The sequence below is a fragment of the Alligator sinensis genome, unplaced genomic scaffold (assembly GCF_000455745.1).
Source record: "Alligator sinensis unplaced genomic scaffold, ASM45574v1 scaffold285_2, whole genome shotgun sequence".
Lineage (NCBI taxonomy): Eukaryota > Metazoa > Chordata > Crocodylia > Alligatoridae > Alligator > Alligator sinensis.
Window position 1 is genome coordinate 1,004,562 of NW_005842384.1, and position 16,611 is coordinate 1,021,172.

At 41.2% G+C, this 16,611-nt stretch overlaps 1 protein-coding gene across 15 annotated transcripts in view; it reads left to right on the plus strand.

Moving 5' to 3' along the window:
* FHOD3 (formin homology 2 domain containing 3) overlaps window positions 1-16,611 on the plus strand; it is a 681,582-nt gene that overhangs the window by 587,360 nt on the left and 77,611 nt on the right. For all 15 annotated transcript variants that reach the window (XM_025210988.1, XM_025210991.1, XM_025210999.1 and 12 more), the window contains 2 exons: window positions 6,369-6,527; window positions 13,687-13,869. In XM_025210988.1, coding sequence (XP_025066773.1) covers window positions 6,369-6,527; window positions 13,687-13,869 — 342 coding nt within the window. The remainder of the gene's footprint in view (window positions 1-6,368; window positions 6,528-13,686; window positions 13,870-16,611) is intronic.

The window sequence follows — 16,611 nt, forward strand, 5'->3', positions numbered from 1 at the left end:
ACCCTTTGCTGTGCAAGAGGCTCTCATGTGGCGGGAAAATTCCATCGTGCCGAGGCACCAAAATCACTGGGTTGTGACAGGACCCAGCTGAAAGTGGCTGACCTCCTGGCTACTTGCGGCCAGGAGAACATGCTTTGACAGTTTAAAGCAGGCCACTACTCTGAGAACATTTTCTGAGTGATAGTTGCCCAGATGGCAGGGCAGTGGCACACATGGCAGTACTGCCGCACATAAGACAGCTGTGCAGCCACAACCCACTGGCAGCTGGCCCAGAGGTGTAGATGCCTCTACTGACTGTGCAGTCCCCATCTGGGTCTGGCAGGTGCACAGCCTTGGGGCTACATGCTGTCGGTGGGTGGAAGGTACAGGGAACTCTCAGGGCTGCTTCAGCAGTCCAGCTGGCACAAGAGGTAGTGTCCTCAGATACCAATTGCCCGGGTCCCAGAAGCTCCTGAGAGCAAGTAGCCCTGAGCTGCTTGCCAGGGCAACTTTTTATACCGCTGGGCCAGCATAGGGTAGACGTGTGCTGGCGACAGTCTCTAGCTCCCCTTGGCTGCAGATCCAGGTGGAGCTGGACAGAGTTATTTTGCCCCAAGTGGCACAACTTGCCCCACACCAACATGCTTGTCCAGGCACGTGTGCTGAGTCAAAAGTCCCTGGCTCAAATTTGTGCTGCTCCTTTTTGAGCTGCTGCAAGCACACGTGCATGCATGTGTGGATGCACCCTAAAAAAGTTCTACCATCTAGATTTCAAAGCAGGTGCATGTGAGAGGTATAGTGCACAAAGATGAGAGAAAAAACTAAAATTAAGATCAGAAAATTGTTTGGGGTGTGGGGTTTTTGGCTCCATCTTGAGTTCTATGTTCCTTGATACAGCTGCAAGCAATTTTACTCCTGTTTCTAATCCTTAACTGTGATTTCCACAACCCAGAGCTATAAACAGCTTCCTAATGCTAGCTTACAATAAGTTTTTCATTAAACACAACAGAGTGCAACAAAATATAATTAAAATAAGACTTTGTATAATTCATGTAATTCCTGGAGATGCTTGTGATTTCTGACTAGAAACCTGTAGTTCTAATGCTTGGTATCAGAACATCCTCTGTTATAGAAAATTTACTTGCTGGACTAGAGAGCAATGACAGCTTGTTCGCAAGCATGAAGAAAGAGATCACATTTCCTCTTTGAGCCAGATTAGAAATTTCTTCCCTTATTACACTGCCAAGCAATGCAGGTATTTTAGTAAGTTGTTTTTAAATATTTATTTTCCTGAGGGGAGAGATGAAAAAAGATCACTTCTGCTGTGTTATGTTATCATGCAGCCCAGCAGCTCTCTGCTAACTGCTGTGCATAAATTATAAATTAGGTTTTCACTGGCTTGTCTCCTCCAGGACACAACTGAATTTACTGTTCTTGGAGGCTGAGTAACTGGTAAGAAAGAAGATTAAGGGACATATTTTCCTGTCCATTTACAACCATCCCTCGTACCTGCATGACTTCAGTGAATACTAAAGGGAGTTGTACATGTTAACTGAGGTTAACTGAAGAAATAAGAAGGATACACAAATCCCAGTCAGATTCAATGGAAGTTCGGTGCCTAATTCCCTTACATTCCTTTTAAAATACCATGGTTGATCCTTGTTAACTGAGATGGAAAGAGACGACTAGCCATAATTGTGTTCTCTAACTCTAATTTGCTCACTACACTATAACTTCCTCCATATGGCTCTTCTGGAAAGGGCAGAGTTTGGGAAGAAAGTGTCTTTTTTTGCACTTGTATGAAAATACTGACTTACCTGGGCATGGGAGAAATTGCCTTAAATTTCATTCCTCCTGTAATACTCAGAATAAGAAAAGCAAACAAAAAAATTAAACCTCTCCCCCCCGCCCTCCCCACATCCCAACTTTGTCTAGGCTTCCAAGTTTGACCTGTTGTCTCTGTACTCTACAAAGAACAGGTTATCTTCTGTGGGGACTCTTTGTCATTATTACTGTAGTGTGTGTGCGTCTGTTCAGCAACTATTTTCTATAGGAAAAGCATTTGGGGATAGACAATACACTCAGGCACAGACAGATTGATTTGTACTTTCCCGAGCTTCTAACAATTGGATGGGAAAGGATGATGATGCTCAAATGTAGTCAATTTGTTTGTCTTCAGTTCATAGTTCTGTTCATTTGAGAGATCCCCATTTAATCTGCTTTCCCAAACCAATCTAAAACCTATTCCTCTTTCAGATGTTAGATAGTTGTTTAAAGTACTTGTGTATGTAGCAGGGTACAAGATGCTACCGCACTGTAGTGTCCGTTGGCAAAAACCATGATGCCACTGCTATGTCGCTGTAGCACACTCCCTCACTATAGCGTGTTGCTACAGCAATGTAGTGGCCAAAAATAAGCGTGCACTGCCAGCATGGTGCAGTCCAGGCTGTTACTGCACAATCTTTTAGTACTTCCAAAAGGAAGTACTAAATGATGGCACAGTAACAATTGCACCATATGGCTGCGTGTAGATGTGCCCACAGAGATATAAAATCCATGTAGATTTTATCTGTCTTTCACAATTTTATTGAAAATAAGGAGAATTACTACAATTGAAATGATCCCAGTCACTACCTTTCCTTCTCACTCCAGCGAATACATCTGCATTGTCAGACTCAGTGACTAAAATGCATATGCAGATTGTTTGTGGAAAGCCTAAATTTAACTCGATTTCTTCCAGCCTTTAGCCCTCTTGTAGAAGGTTTTGAGGCTGTGTAATTTTGTACAGTGAAGTATAAGTTCAAAAGTAGCTAAGTGTGGTTGAGACCCAAGAGGAAGTGGAAGTGGTCTTTGATTTTTTATGTGGTCTTGACCACTAACTGTGGTCCTAGAAAATTGACTAATAGCTCTGCAACTAACTGGTTTAGAGGAAAGAATATATTACAGTATCCGTAAATCAAATCCTAAATAAAGAAAATACCCTGTTGTGTTGCTGAGGGAAAGATCCAGCATGGTTCAGGTGCTTTTACAGATGTCAAGAAGAAAGTAAATCCCACAAAAAAAATGGTATAAAACTGAGAGAGAGAAGTTCACTTTCAGTCACTTAAATACATGTTCTGTCTAAGTGGTTAAAAAAAATATATTGTAGTTTTGAAGAGCTTGTACACATTTGACCCATAGAACACCTCTGAACTGCCCATCTAAGCAATCTGTCTCATCTAAAACACATTTTCAGGTGTTATGATCTCCCTCATTGCAGGCCTGCTTAAATTGCTATAACATTGCTTATACCAGTAGAGCTATTCCTGTAGAGGAAGAGGAGTATGCTATCCCAGGAAAAGGCACATATATATTGATAAAACTGCATCAACCCCAGAGGTTGTCATACTATAACAATTCCAGTAAAGGAAATAAAACTCACATTTATCCAATACAGTTATGCTAGTACAGCATCTGTGTATAGGTCAGGCTTTAGACAATTTATGGCCCAGTCTTGGCTTTCACACACTCCCCAAATAAGTAGCAGAGCATAATTCCATTGTTTAGCTGTAAGCCTGGAAACAGGTTGAGACTCAGACACTAAGAATTTCCCTGCCTACCCTTCCTTGACCCACAAGGGAAGTAATGCACCAACACCAGGTTACTCCCCATTCATCATGGCTGTCAGTATTGGTGAGTGAAGCTAGAAGTCTCTTCTCAGATTCTGTCCACTTGCAGAAAATACAGCCCAGCTAAGGCTACTGCTCCCCTGCCTGTGCTGCTAAACATAAGGCAGGTAATAGGGAAAGGAGGGAGGCTATAGTCCCACCCTAAGTGTCTGCACTAGACTTAAAACACATGGTTAAGAACAAGCATAGGCCTAAGTGCTTTGTTAAATTAGGTCCTTGTTACACCTTGCACTATGAGCTACACAGATGTTTATGGGTGCTAGTGCTAGCTCGAGTTTGGGGCAGTCGCACTTCAGGCCAGGAGGGGCCTGGAGGACTGAAAGGTACAAATTCCACCTACCCTCCCATTTCAGGCTTCCTCCCTGCCGCTGGCTCCCCCAGTTTGCTCCCCTCCCCCCTCCCCCGCTTACTTGTGGCTGCCCATGCTATTTATCCTGGGGAGGAGGCAGGGTTCTCACCTACCTAGGCACTGCTGCTGCTGCTGGTTTGCTGCTCTTCACCAGGCTGAGCCTGCCCTAAGAGCAGCAGTAGTGATGGTGGGGCAGGCAGATTAACCTTTCCCTGCCTGTTCCCTAGGACAGACAACACAGACAGCCACAAATAAGCAGGAAGGGGTTGGGGGCAGTGAACCGGGATCTGTGGTTCGGGGGGGGCTGATCCCGGCCAGTGGGGGAGGGGGTGCAGGTGGGCATTTATACTAAGGTGCAGTCTAGAGTGGTTACAGGGTAGCTACAAGTTGGGTAACAGGAGTCAGAGATAATCCTGCCCAGGAGTGGCATACCATTGATCCATATAAAAAATGCTTAACACTAGTTTCAGGTGTTATTGTGGGGATAATCCAGGTGTTAAGAGCTCCAGAACCTGCCCAAAATTACCATGTAACAAGGCCCTTAGTGTTAACTTTTAACCTAAATTCAAGCCAAATCTGGACCTGAAGAACTGCTTCTTAGGCCTTCACTATATGTTATCAAAGGAGAGAGGACAAAATGAAACACCCACACACTATAAAAAAGACTGAGGAATAGACTCCACTTTAGATAAACTGTATTAATTTCCCAACTCAGGCTGGCCATAAAGACACCTTCTAAAGATATGCAATAAAAATAAATAAATTAAAGAGCTCAATCCCTCAATTGAAGGCCAAACTTAACTTTTTATGAAGCCCTCAAAATGCTTTGCAAATCAGCTTGCTAAATGGACTTTGCACATGTTCAGTGCTGGATGGAGAGAACTTTTCTTTGCGTTGAACCCTTAAGTGAAATCTATAATATTGATCCTTGCTAATATTTTGCATGTGCTTACTGTTTGTTTGTTCATATATTGTTATTTTGTGTGATAATCTCAAAATCCTTGGCAAGTAAGAATGACCATCTTATGCCTGATTCCACATGGGAGTTCCCAAGAGGTAAGAGAACGGAGGAAGTAGATTCACACCCTTGCAGGGATCAGTGAAACTACCATGACCACAAACATGGGAAGGAGGTTCTTGCCTCACCAGCCAGAGGACCAGCAGGGCAGGTAGTGACTATGGGCTGCACATTCATAAAAGAGGTATGGAAAGTAGGGCTGTGCAAAGCTTCAGTTGCTGATTCAATTCAGACGAGATTTGGCCTGATTCAATGGTCGAATCTCCAAATCCATATCGAATCAGGAGACCCGTTAATCTCTCTGAATCGAATCGGAAGCCTCTGAATCAATTCAGAGAGATTTGATAATTTGGCCATAGACACAGCTTTATATACTTTTTCTACATACCTCAAGGTACCAGGCATGCCTCATAAATGCTGAGATGGTAGGGCGGATGGAGCATCCCATGGGAGTGTGGGGGGATCCCCGCATGCTCAGTAATGGACCCAGAAGTAGATCAGAAGTACTTTGGGTCCACTTCCAGGTTTGCCGTGGAATGTGCAGGGGGCCCCCTCCGCCACCCGGCTTGGTAACTGGTGCTTCCTAGGTCGGGGGGGGGGGGGGTCACACAAGGTCCCTCCATGGCCGATTGCTGATCGAATCGAATCACTGTCCCCCAAATCAGGCTGAATCTGAATCAAATACTATCTGCTTCGCACACCCCTAATAGAAAGCTTCCTCTGAGAGTTCTGTTACTAGTGCCAAGGGGGGGCATCACATCTGTTTTCTAATACAAGAGCCCCCCTGAATCAAGCCATAGAAACCCTGCACGGTAGGTAGACATTACTGTTTCCATCTCCCAAATGAGCTAGATCTATTCCATGGTAAAGCCAGGGTCTGCCAGTCATCTGTCATCGGCTTGGAATAGATCACAGGTCCCTACTCTGAACACCAGGCAACACTTCTGCAAGCAGTTTCTGTGAACTCCAGCAATTCCTGGCACCATTTAATTTTTATCAGACAGAGCAAAGTGTCACTTTGTACTGATAACTTTACATTTTTTTAAACATTGTGACTCGGTCCCAAATGACCTGTATTCCCATAGCAAAAAATACATAAATCAAAATAAGATTGATCTCTCCTTCTGGTTTCACCTTTGACAATGCCTGTTGACATCAGTGTAGATTTGTGGGTGTGAGTTACCTTAGGATTTAGCCCGTGTTTGGCAGTTTCAGACACATAAGAGTTATTTTATTTCCATTGTATTTTATTGCATAATTGTATCAGTGTAAATCATGTGAATTTATGCAATATTGTATAAGAAAATTACTGGGAGAATCATTTTTTTGTTTCATTTTCTCTTTGTTTACCAAGAAAACTGCTGCAGATGGAAAGCGACAAGAAATTATTGTGTTGGACTCAAAGCGAAGCAATGCTATCAATATTGGCTTGACAGTATTACCCCCTCCACGGACGATTAAGACTGCTATTTTGAACTTTGATGAATATGCCTTAAATAAGGAAGGAATAGAGGTAAGAAAGAATAATCTAATAACTTTGTGCCTGGGTATAATGTATAATGCATGCCTGGTTCCTCTTGTGATGGAAAAAATGTGCTTTACTTTGATTGTTAAGGCTTGACATTAGTTTTATACAGCTGCCAATTCTTACCTGTAGACCTTGAATACTTAGGACATAAACATTTTTAAAGCAGGTCCGAAGGACTTTTAGATGTGCAGGGTACATCTAACTCTCAATGGTACCCAAAGAAAGCTTTAAGCACTCAGCAAAATATGGATTTCAGTGACTAAATTTTAAGTATCCAAGTTTGAGAATGCTGACCTAAATTCCTATTCAGATTACGATACATCATCATCACTCCATCTCTTTGTATTTCCTCAAAGTTTATTTGCACATTTCTTTCATTGAAATCATTCAAGATTCTAATTATCGATTCAGCTCATTAGGCACTTGTATTAAAAAAAACAAAACTCCAAAAACTGGTAAATGACTATTGACCAGTTATCAAGCCTGAGCAAATTTTTAGTTCTTGGAGCTGATGAAAGTTCCAAGGTTTAATAAAGTTCATGTGTGGTCAGCAATTGGAATTGTTCTAGACAGTATATCAAATGGAAAACAAATACAGTGCCAAGTTGTCCTCAAAATAGCACCTCTGTGCTACTGTTGTCTGAAGTAAAGCAATGATTCTAAAGATGGCAGATGATGTAATTTTTACCATTACATGTTTGACTTTTCTTATTGAGATCCAAGATGGACTCAGTTTCTCATACTTCTATCAAAACATTTTTCTCTATGCAATCTAAAGCAAAATGGCTGTTACTCTGGTTTTCTTAAATTTTTTTAATGTTTTGAATAGGCATGTAATGCAGGCAGAACAGTCTGCATGCTCCCAGAACTTGTGTAAGTCCAGAACTCCATATTTAACAGAATAGATCATTTACAGGTCATGTTTAGTTCAAAATTTCAGTTTTAACGTATCTTGATTTTTTCCCTATGCTCCTCCTCCCCATATTCAAAATAGAAGGAAAACATAAAGAAAAGGCAATACAAAAAGTAAGTTACAGTCAGTTCAGTGCAGTAACAAATGAAAATGTAGTATTACATTTTAACCAAAAGGCAGAGTCTGCTTCTTTCCCAGTGGAATTCAAGTACTTCCCAATGATACCTTATTTCTATTCTATCAGTATATTACTCATATCCTGCAGATGAAGAATCAGATCTCTAGGAAAGCAATTTTGTAGACTGTGACTCCAGAGCCTAAAAATTTGCTTTGCACATGACAGTAATATTTTTTGCAATGTTTTAAAAGCTAGCCAGCTTTTGCTGAGTTTACCCTGAAGTGCACTGACTTGGAAAGTTTTCAGGTAGTATGGTGTTTCTATCACAATTTGCATATGCAAAGAAGAGCTTAAAGTGCCTATTATCAGAATGCATAATAAAGCTATTAAAAATTGGGTATACCCCTTCTATTTTTAATTGCTAGTTTCTTTTGTGGACTGAAATTCAGTTCCTCTGGACAAAAGTGCTTTTCCAGTCCCACCTACAACTGGGGCTACCCTGGTCCTCTGCCAACCAGCTTGTACCATCTCATTCAAATGTGGATGTCCTTTGCACTCCCCGAATTATGCCAGCAACCCATAATCTTATTTTTAAATATATATATTTTAATATTTTGTGTGTGTGTGTGTCCGTGTTAGTTATAATAGGGAAGATTTCGAAGTAAAGTGCAATCGGGAAATGACAGATTGTTGCCTTCACAAGCTCAAGGCTTCTATCATTTGTGGGCATCATGACACAGCCTTTTATTATATACTGTTCTTTTCCACTAATTTTCTTCCTCATTCTTGGTTACTTCTGCAAGATGCTGAGTTGAGTTCTTTGTCCTCACTTCAGCAAAAGTATAGGCATTAGGTACATCCTTAAATTAAGAACATGAGTCTTCTGTTGACTATGTAACAGGGTGGGCATCCCTAGGGATGGCCGTGATGCCCCTAGGGCCCCTTAACCGTGCCATCCTTTCTTAACAGGCACCCACTGTCTCGCCCACCATGTCTTGCTGGTACTATTAATATTGGGAGGCTGCCCTTTGATCTTTTATGTTTGGACACGGTCTTGCTGGATCCTACTGGACCCTGGGGTTCATAGACCCCTTGACATCCTGCTTCATGATGGATATCTCCCAAGACCCTCTCAGCCTTCTGGGCTATATGCGTGGCTCCAAACCACCCCTTTACCATGCCCCAAGCCTCGCCGATGGTACTGGTGCCTGGGGTCCCCGCCAGCCTGTCTCTGCACCTAACTGGTGCCTGGGGTCCCCGCCAGCCTGTCTCTGCACCTCACTGGTGCCTGGGGTCCCCAATGAGGTCTCCTCCTTCCCCAAATAGCCTCACCCAAACCCCCGGTGTTATAAAACAGCAAATGAAAACATGAGCCCCTGGGCTATAACAGAACACCAAAGCTCAGGGTATGCTCTGCCCATTTAAAAGAGTAAAACTTCTTTCCTGGTACTAAGTGCCTAGTAGGCCAGGGTATCTTGTGGGCTCCTGGAGTCCCATTAGCCCCAAGGGCAATATACCAGATGGCTGACATGTCTCTGGTCCACCCTCCTGTGCTGAGAGACAGAAAGCACCCCTGTGCTTCTAACCTTGATAAACCACTGCATTGTCTACAAACTTGCCAGATCATTAGAAGCCTGGAAGATGGCTAGTTAGCTTTTAAGATATTGCAAAATCCAGTCAGGTGCAAAGTGCATTTTTAATACCTGTATATCTTTAACAAATTATAGGTTACTGAGCCCATATGTAATTGTCAGTCTCGCTTCTAGTCAGACTGTAGTTATCTGCCATTCACACTTACTGTGCTGAGCTGTTCACAAAAAAGCTTTTAAATGGGTAATATGTATCTCATTCTTCTAACTTTGTTCTTGTAAAAAGCTATATTGCGTTGGCTCAATCAAAGTGAAAAAAATAAAACTGCTCCCAGATGATGAACAAATTGCCAAATTCTGTCAAGAAAAGTAGAAGACTGAAACCCTTAAAAGCAACTGAAAATGCCCCTTTGATGTGAACAAAATTGAAAATATTAACTATCAACATTGCTTCATGCTGTGCTTATAATAAAAAGAATTTACTTTCTATTGTATTAATTTTCAAGGCTATAATGGAAGGCAGATCATTCCATTTCTCCATTTGTCCATGGTAGACTGCCATAGGCCTGAAGTAAAAGGAGTATTGGGTATGGGGGATATCTTAGAAAAAAAATACAACGTGCAATAGTGTGGAGTCCAGAGAGGGGCCTGTGGAAGCTGCTACAGCTTAGACAGACTGCCTGGGTTGTGTTTAAGTTTTGCCAGAGTCCCCTCTAGCTACCAGAAAAGGTGAGGATAGGGAAGTATATAGGTCTCAAAAGAGAGCTTTGGCCTCTTGCCTCTGGGTTATGAGTTTTGTGTTCTCCTTTTAAGGGCTTATCTTCACTGTGGCATTAGTATGGCAACTTTGGAGCCTACCTTTAAATTTATATTCCACCAATAAACAGGATGCATTGACAGTGATAGATTGTAACATGACCAGCTGACATAAATATAAACACATCAAGCTATGTCTAAGTTAGGTGTGAAAGGGTGTTTCAAATATTGATCTAAAATAACCCCACTTTTCACAATCTAGACAGACTCTGAGAAGAAAATTTACCTAAGCAGTGTTTCCTTGGCTATGTGTTTGTTTTCAGTGTAGTCACTGCCATAATACATTTTAGATATTATTTTTTTTAAACATACAAAGAAAACCATATTTTTTCTGTAGTTTCTCTTAACAACAATTATATGTTCAGGTAATTCAACAGAAAGTTGAAGAAGCAAAGCAACAGTTGGCAGTTATTGATTTATTGATATTATTATAAGGTACTTTGGATACAGTCCCTTCTCTTTGGAAACTGGATGGGGTTCTGAGAGTCCAAATAAAATAAAATTAATTCATGTGGCTCTAGGTTAATATACAGTTCTGGATTTCATATTCATTTTGTTTTAAAACTGTTGCATGTAATATACCTTTTGGAACTCAGTTCTATAAAGTAGTGGCTGAAAGTTCAGAAAATACATATTCATTTGTAAAATTAATAACTTCATGAAAGGACTGGGCTCATAGCCTTAAAAAGACCTCGGTGCCTAAACTGGGATTGAGATGGAATTTAGGTACCCAAGTCCAAGAGCGCAATACACAAAACAGCTGAGAAGCATAGATGCCTAAAGTCCGTAAGTATCAAAGTTTTCTCTAGTAATATTCCTGAGGTGCCAAAAGTTCTTAAAGATTTTGAGAGTGCTCAGAACATGTACTGGCTATTTAGGTCTGAGCAGCTCAGTTCTTGTCTCGTGCCGGAGTTGTCAGGATCCTCAAGCTAGACATTCCTTCCTCCAGGTCTCCTGAGAGGTGTGCCTAGAGTATACTTCCCAGACTTAGGGCATCGCTGAAATTCACATAGAATGCTATGACCATACTCTCTTTCATTCAGAAATGACAGAGACAGGCATCACTCCTGTTTTATACAAGTTAACAGCTAGACCACTGATCTAGGACAGACCTGGGTTCACCCTCAGGGGGATCATAGCCTACAGTGCTCGTCTCTCAGGAGTTACCCAACCCAGTAGGGTGAGTGCTAGTTGTGGGGAGGCAGTCAGGATTCATAGTAGAGATGATATCTTTTATTAGACTAACAAGATCTTTGCAAAAAAAAATCTTTAATTGCAAGCTTTCAGGCACAAACACCCTTCATCAGACACTGGAAAAAAGATTGTAAAAGTTCTCCTGGGTAGAAATGAAAGTTCATATTTCATAGGATTTCACAGAGAAGTCAATAGATGGAAAATGCCTCTGGGCAGTCAGTTCATAGCTGGTATGGAGCCTCTCACCTTTTTGTTGTGGGGAGGACATTCTGTCCCTCCTCTTGAAGCTGTCCCACCTGGGGAAAAAGAGAATTCAAGCTTCAGTGGTCCCCTCCTACCCATAAATCCCAGCAATTGGCAGTGTCCAGAAGAAGGAACTTTTGGGGGGATGGGGGATTCAGTTTTAAAAGCAAAATAATTTGTCTCTGTGATGTCATATGAACCAGATTGCCAAAAACAATCTTTTTATCCATAAAAAGACTACTGTACAGATTTTCTCTGAAAATATGCTGTCTGGCGAGGGCAGGGGCATGGAATTACACAATTTACACTGCACTGTGACACTCCAGGAGCAGGGACTATATGAACCTGGAGACAACTTATAGGTGTTGATAAGTTGTTCCTTGCCCTTTGCCTGCTGAATGATGCCTTTCTCAGTGTTAAGAGATAATGATTAAGTTCAAAGCTACTCATGATCTAGTGGTTATGAGTTGTTACGAAGTGCCAGTAACATTCTGGTCAAACTGTATTTGTATTGTCAACATGTGTAAAAAATAAATAAATAAATAATAATAATAATAATAATAAAATGGCCAATGGTAGACTCATCATTCTTCAGCCCTGAATAAATGGTTTAAATAAGTCATCAAGTGAAAAATAAAAATAAGAACACTATGGCTTTCTCATGAAGGCACAAAGAAATCACAGGATAAAAATGAATTTGTTCAGGAGTCATGATCCTTGACAGCTTGCATAGCAAATTGGGTTGGCCTAGCTTTTTCACATGCTACATTAATTGTCTTGGTGGCATAGAGGCCTTGGACTAAATGCTTTTGTCAGCTGTCGGCCTCTTGTGCTTACATAAAACTCAGGGAGGAGGGGAGTCCCTTGAAAATAAAGTTTACTCTTTCCTTATCTAATCATTAGATACTATACTGTGGCTGGATTTAAATACATGCTGGTAGTGCAAGATGATATTTGCTGAATTAAACCTGGTCCTTCACATAATGGCATAAGAAGGGAACCCCTCTCTTCTCATGCTCGTCAGCAGTAAGCTAGGTGCATATAGATGGGACAAGGCAGAGAGGTCTTCCTTTGGTTCATCACATCAGTTATTGACCACTGCTAGAACAAGATTTTTGATTGGATCGATCAATTGTGTGACCTAGTATGGGAGACCTTGTGGTTCTTTTGTATCCCTATGAAGCCGATTTGGCCATCATGGAAAAACATAACATTCTTTCCAATAAATAAACAAGTCTTGTTGAAAACCTGCTATTCAGTTTCAATAGAACATAGGTCCTGAATTATTTGATGCATTTTGCTTTTCTTTTTTAGGTTTAACATTTACTATGTTAAAGACTTATTAAGAAGTAATATTTCGATAGCTTTTTCCGTGGTTTCATAGTTGGTAGGGTCGGAAGGGACCTGAGCAGATCTTCAAGTCCGACCCCCTGCCATGGCAGGAAAGCGTACTGGGGTCAAATGACCCCGGCAAGGGTCATTTAGCCGCCTCTTAAAGACCCCCAGGGTAGGAGCCAGCACCACTTCGCTTGGAAGTTGGTTCCAGATCCTAGCCGCCCTGACAGTGAAGTAGCACTTCCTGATGTCTAGTCTGAATCTACCCTCTGCCAGCTTGTGACCGTTATTTCTAATCACTCCTGGTAGTGCTCGGGGGAACAGGGACTCCCCCAATGCCTGCTGATCCCCCCTGACTAGTTAACTGCCTACAGTTCATCAAGATTAAAAAAAAAATTTTTAATTCTTATTTTAAACAAATGGCATGTGTTCAAGGTTTCCTCATTATAGTTTACTTCCTGTACAGCAGTTCATACCTGAATATGATCGATTCTGTTCACAGCTTTATTCTCACTTGTTTTGAGTGCCTCTATTTATTTTAGCAGAGTTACCCCAGTGTAAAGCCAGTGTAAATAAAGCAAGTACCAAGTGTGTTACTTAATTAACTGAAAAATACTGTCTGTTTCCAATATATATTGTGTAATAGATTCATAAATGTTAGGGTCAGAAGGGACCTCTGTAAGTCATCAAGTGCAACGCCCTGCCATGGGCAGGAAAGAGCGCTGGGGTCAGACAACCCCAGCCAGCTGCTTGTCCAGTCTCCTCTTGAAGACCCCCAAGGTAGGGGAAAGCACCACCTCCCTTGGAAGCCCATTCCAGATTCTGGAAATGCTAGTTCTCCCTACCCTTCCTCCTTCAGAATTAAAACAAAATGTTTTGAAATCTCAGTTCTTGTGCTCTTGACTCAGAGTTCTTGTCCTTTGGCTTTGGTCCTAGAAAATTCTAACCATGATTCCTACAGAGGAGGAGAAGCAGAAAATCCAGGAGGCACAGATGGCAAACCCAGACATTCCCCTGGGCAGTGCAGAACAGTTTCTTCTCACGCTTTCTTCTATCAGTGAACTCTCCGCCAGACTCCAGCTCTGGGCTTTCAAAATGGACTATGAGCTAGTGGAAAAGGTGAGCTTCCTTTGAGTGGAAGGAGGAGACCATTTCAGGTTCTTATTTCAACTTCTTCAGTCCTCCTAGTTGGATATATTGTGAGTACAGCTAATGAATTGCTTTTCATGTTTGCTTTGGTGACCAACTGGAAATGAAGTTAAAATGGCCCCTCATTAGCCTTATTTCTTCCTTCCTTAATTAGGTAGTAATAATTTGGGAACAAGGCATAGGGCTAAATCCATACTGCTGTTTATCCATTCAAAATATTCATAACAGTTGGGTGGAGTTTTGCTTGCATTAAGACTAAGAATAATTTAATTTAATATTTTGGCCAATTTTAGAATATGGTTTTAGGAAATTCCTGACTGGTAACGCACACAAACAAAATGTATCTTGTTTGAATACTTTAAAATCAAAATCATATCCAATGTAACCACTTTACCTACAATAGAATTACTCCAAGAATATGTTTAGCCCTTGCTGTCAACTTCTGTTAACTAAGTCATTAAACATTCACATTTTTCCATATTGGATTTAAGGAGATTCTATTGTAAAATGAAATGCAATAAAAAAATATGGAAATATATCTTTCCAAAGACTCATGCAAATGTCTCCTGAATAGGCATAGGAGGAAGAGCACACACCAACTGCTGCAGCTTCCTTAGCCTGACGAAGGGTTTTTGAACCCGAAAGCTTGCTTAATAACTATTCTCCAACCATTTGGGTTGGTCTAATAAAAGATATCATATTCACCCAAGGAACCTTGTCTGCCTCCTGAATAGGTATTTTCCTCACTAAACACACTGTTTGCAAAAGTTGCCTTTACCCCTCCTCAGGGCAGGGTTTAGCATATTCCATATCCTGTAATCTGTTTTGGTTAATTTTTTCCCAAATTTTTAAAACCATTTTAAACAAACCAAAATTTTGAAAATTCAGAAATGTCAATACATTCTAATAATATTTATCAATTTATACGCACAGTTGTAGGAATGGATAGACCAGAAAGCCTTTTACTTCAGGCTTTAAAGAACCACTAAAATGAACATTGTTAAAACATGGTACAAATACTCTGCATATGTTACAGTAATCCTTCCATAGCAGTATAATTGACTAATTGCTGGCACTACTGACATAAGGCCGAGGTCCTCTTGTGGTAGACTTTTATAGAATATCTTGTATCTTTTGCTAAAAGCTCTCCTTTGTCAGAGTATCAGATATGAGCTCCATCTCTGATGATTTTAAGTAAAACAGGAGTAACTTAGAATGAATAATGTTAAAATGTTCAAGAAAAACATAGTCTCTGTATCATAACATTTTTCTAACAGTAACATTGAGAGAGACAAGTAGGAAAACTTTCTTGAGGGGAGAGAGTGAAACCTTGTTTCTTGGATCTTTTAAATTGGATTGTCTGGAGTACCTCAGAAGATATTATAGACAATGAACTTCCATTAGCAGGACTACAGAGTGCATGAACTAATATGTGTTTTTAGGTTTATGGGAACATATTTCAGTGGCTGTGTTAGGTCCCCCTAAACATCCAGGTAAAGGTGCAATTGGATCTAATGTATGATCCACACAATTGCACCTCCTGCCATGCTACACATTCAAGGCAGGGGGCCTGATTGTGGAATTGTGCATTAGATCCAACTTGCCTTACTGCCAATGCAGGGGAAACCCAGTCCTGGGCATTCCCTGGGCTGGCAAGAAGCAAGCTCCCCGTGGCTAGGAGCCACTGGAGCCACATGCAATCAGGGCAAAGAGCCCCACAATTGACAAGGTTCTTGATCCAGGCTGTGCCTAACACGCAGCCTGGACCAAGAACCCCACAATTGACAGGGCTCCTGTTCCGTGCTGCACTTTGCAGGAGGTGCATCTGGGGCTAGGAGCCCCATCAGTTGCGGAGATGGTCTCTTAGTTGGTCTCTTGGTCCCTGTTGTGGGTAAGGAGCTGGACCGAGAGCCCTGTGTGGACTGGGGGTTTCACCCCACTTCCCCCCCCAGCCTTGGAGATCACAGAAGCTCTGATCCCCCGACCTCAGGGTTTTCATGCTGGGCAAGGTATACCTCTGCAGCTGGAGCCCTGTCAGTTGATGGGACTCCCAGCCGCAAGGGAGACCCTGCTACATGTGAAAATTAAAGCTTGATAGCAACCAGCTATAAAGTTAGTACATATTTTTGAGACCTAAATTTATAGCTGGTTGGAGTTTTCTATCATGTGATATCTACTTTGCATATGTAGCTGGTTTTAAGGTAATTGTGCAATTAACCAGTTAACTGTGCAATACCTGTAGTGTGTAGAGGGGGACTTAATAACCACTAGAGTTAAAAGTTCAATGTGCAACTTCCTAGAAAAGTCCTCCTCCTTCCTCTCAGCCAGGAAGTATTTTATTCTTTATAAAGTTGGAGCAGAAGTGATTCAGCTGTTCTTAACATCTAAAATTATGTTTAAAAATAACAACGACAACTTATACAATTCTCCACATGACCAAATTAAAAAGATGTTTTCATGTATATAATGGTTTAACATGTCAGCATGTTACCATGCAAATAATACATAGGTATTGGAGGAGCAATAATGTTTCCTTGTATTTTGAAACACTTACTGATTATTCAGGCATAAATTAGTAAAAGAATGCTATTAGTATCTAATAGTTTTTTAAAGCTAAACCATATCTTATGGCACAAACACAAGGAGGTGAAATTCTGTTTTAAGTATCAACCTTAAATTGTCTATCTTTTTTTTTGGGGGGGGGGGGGGGGG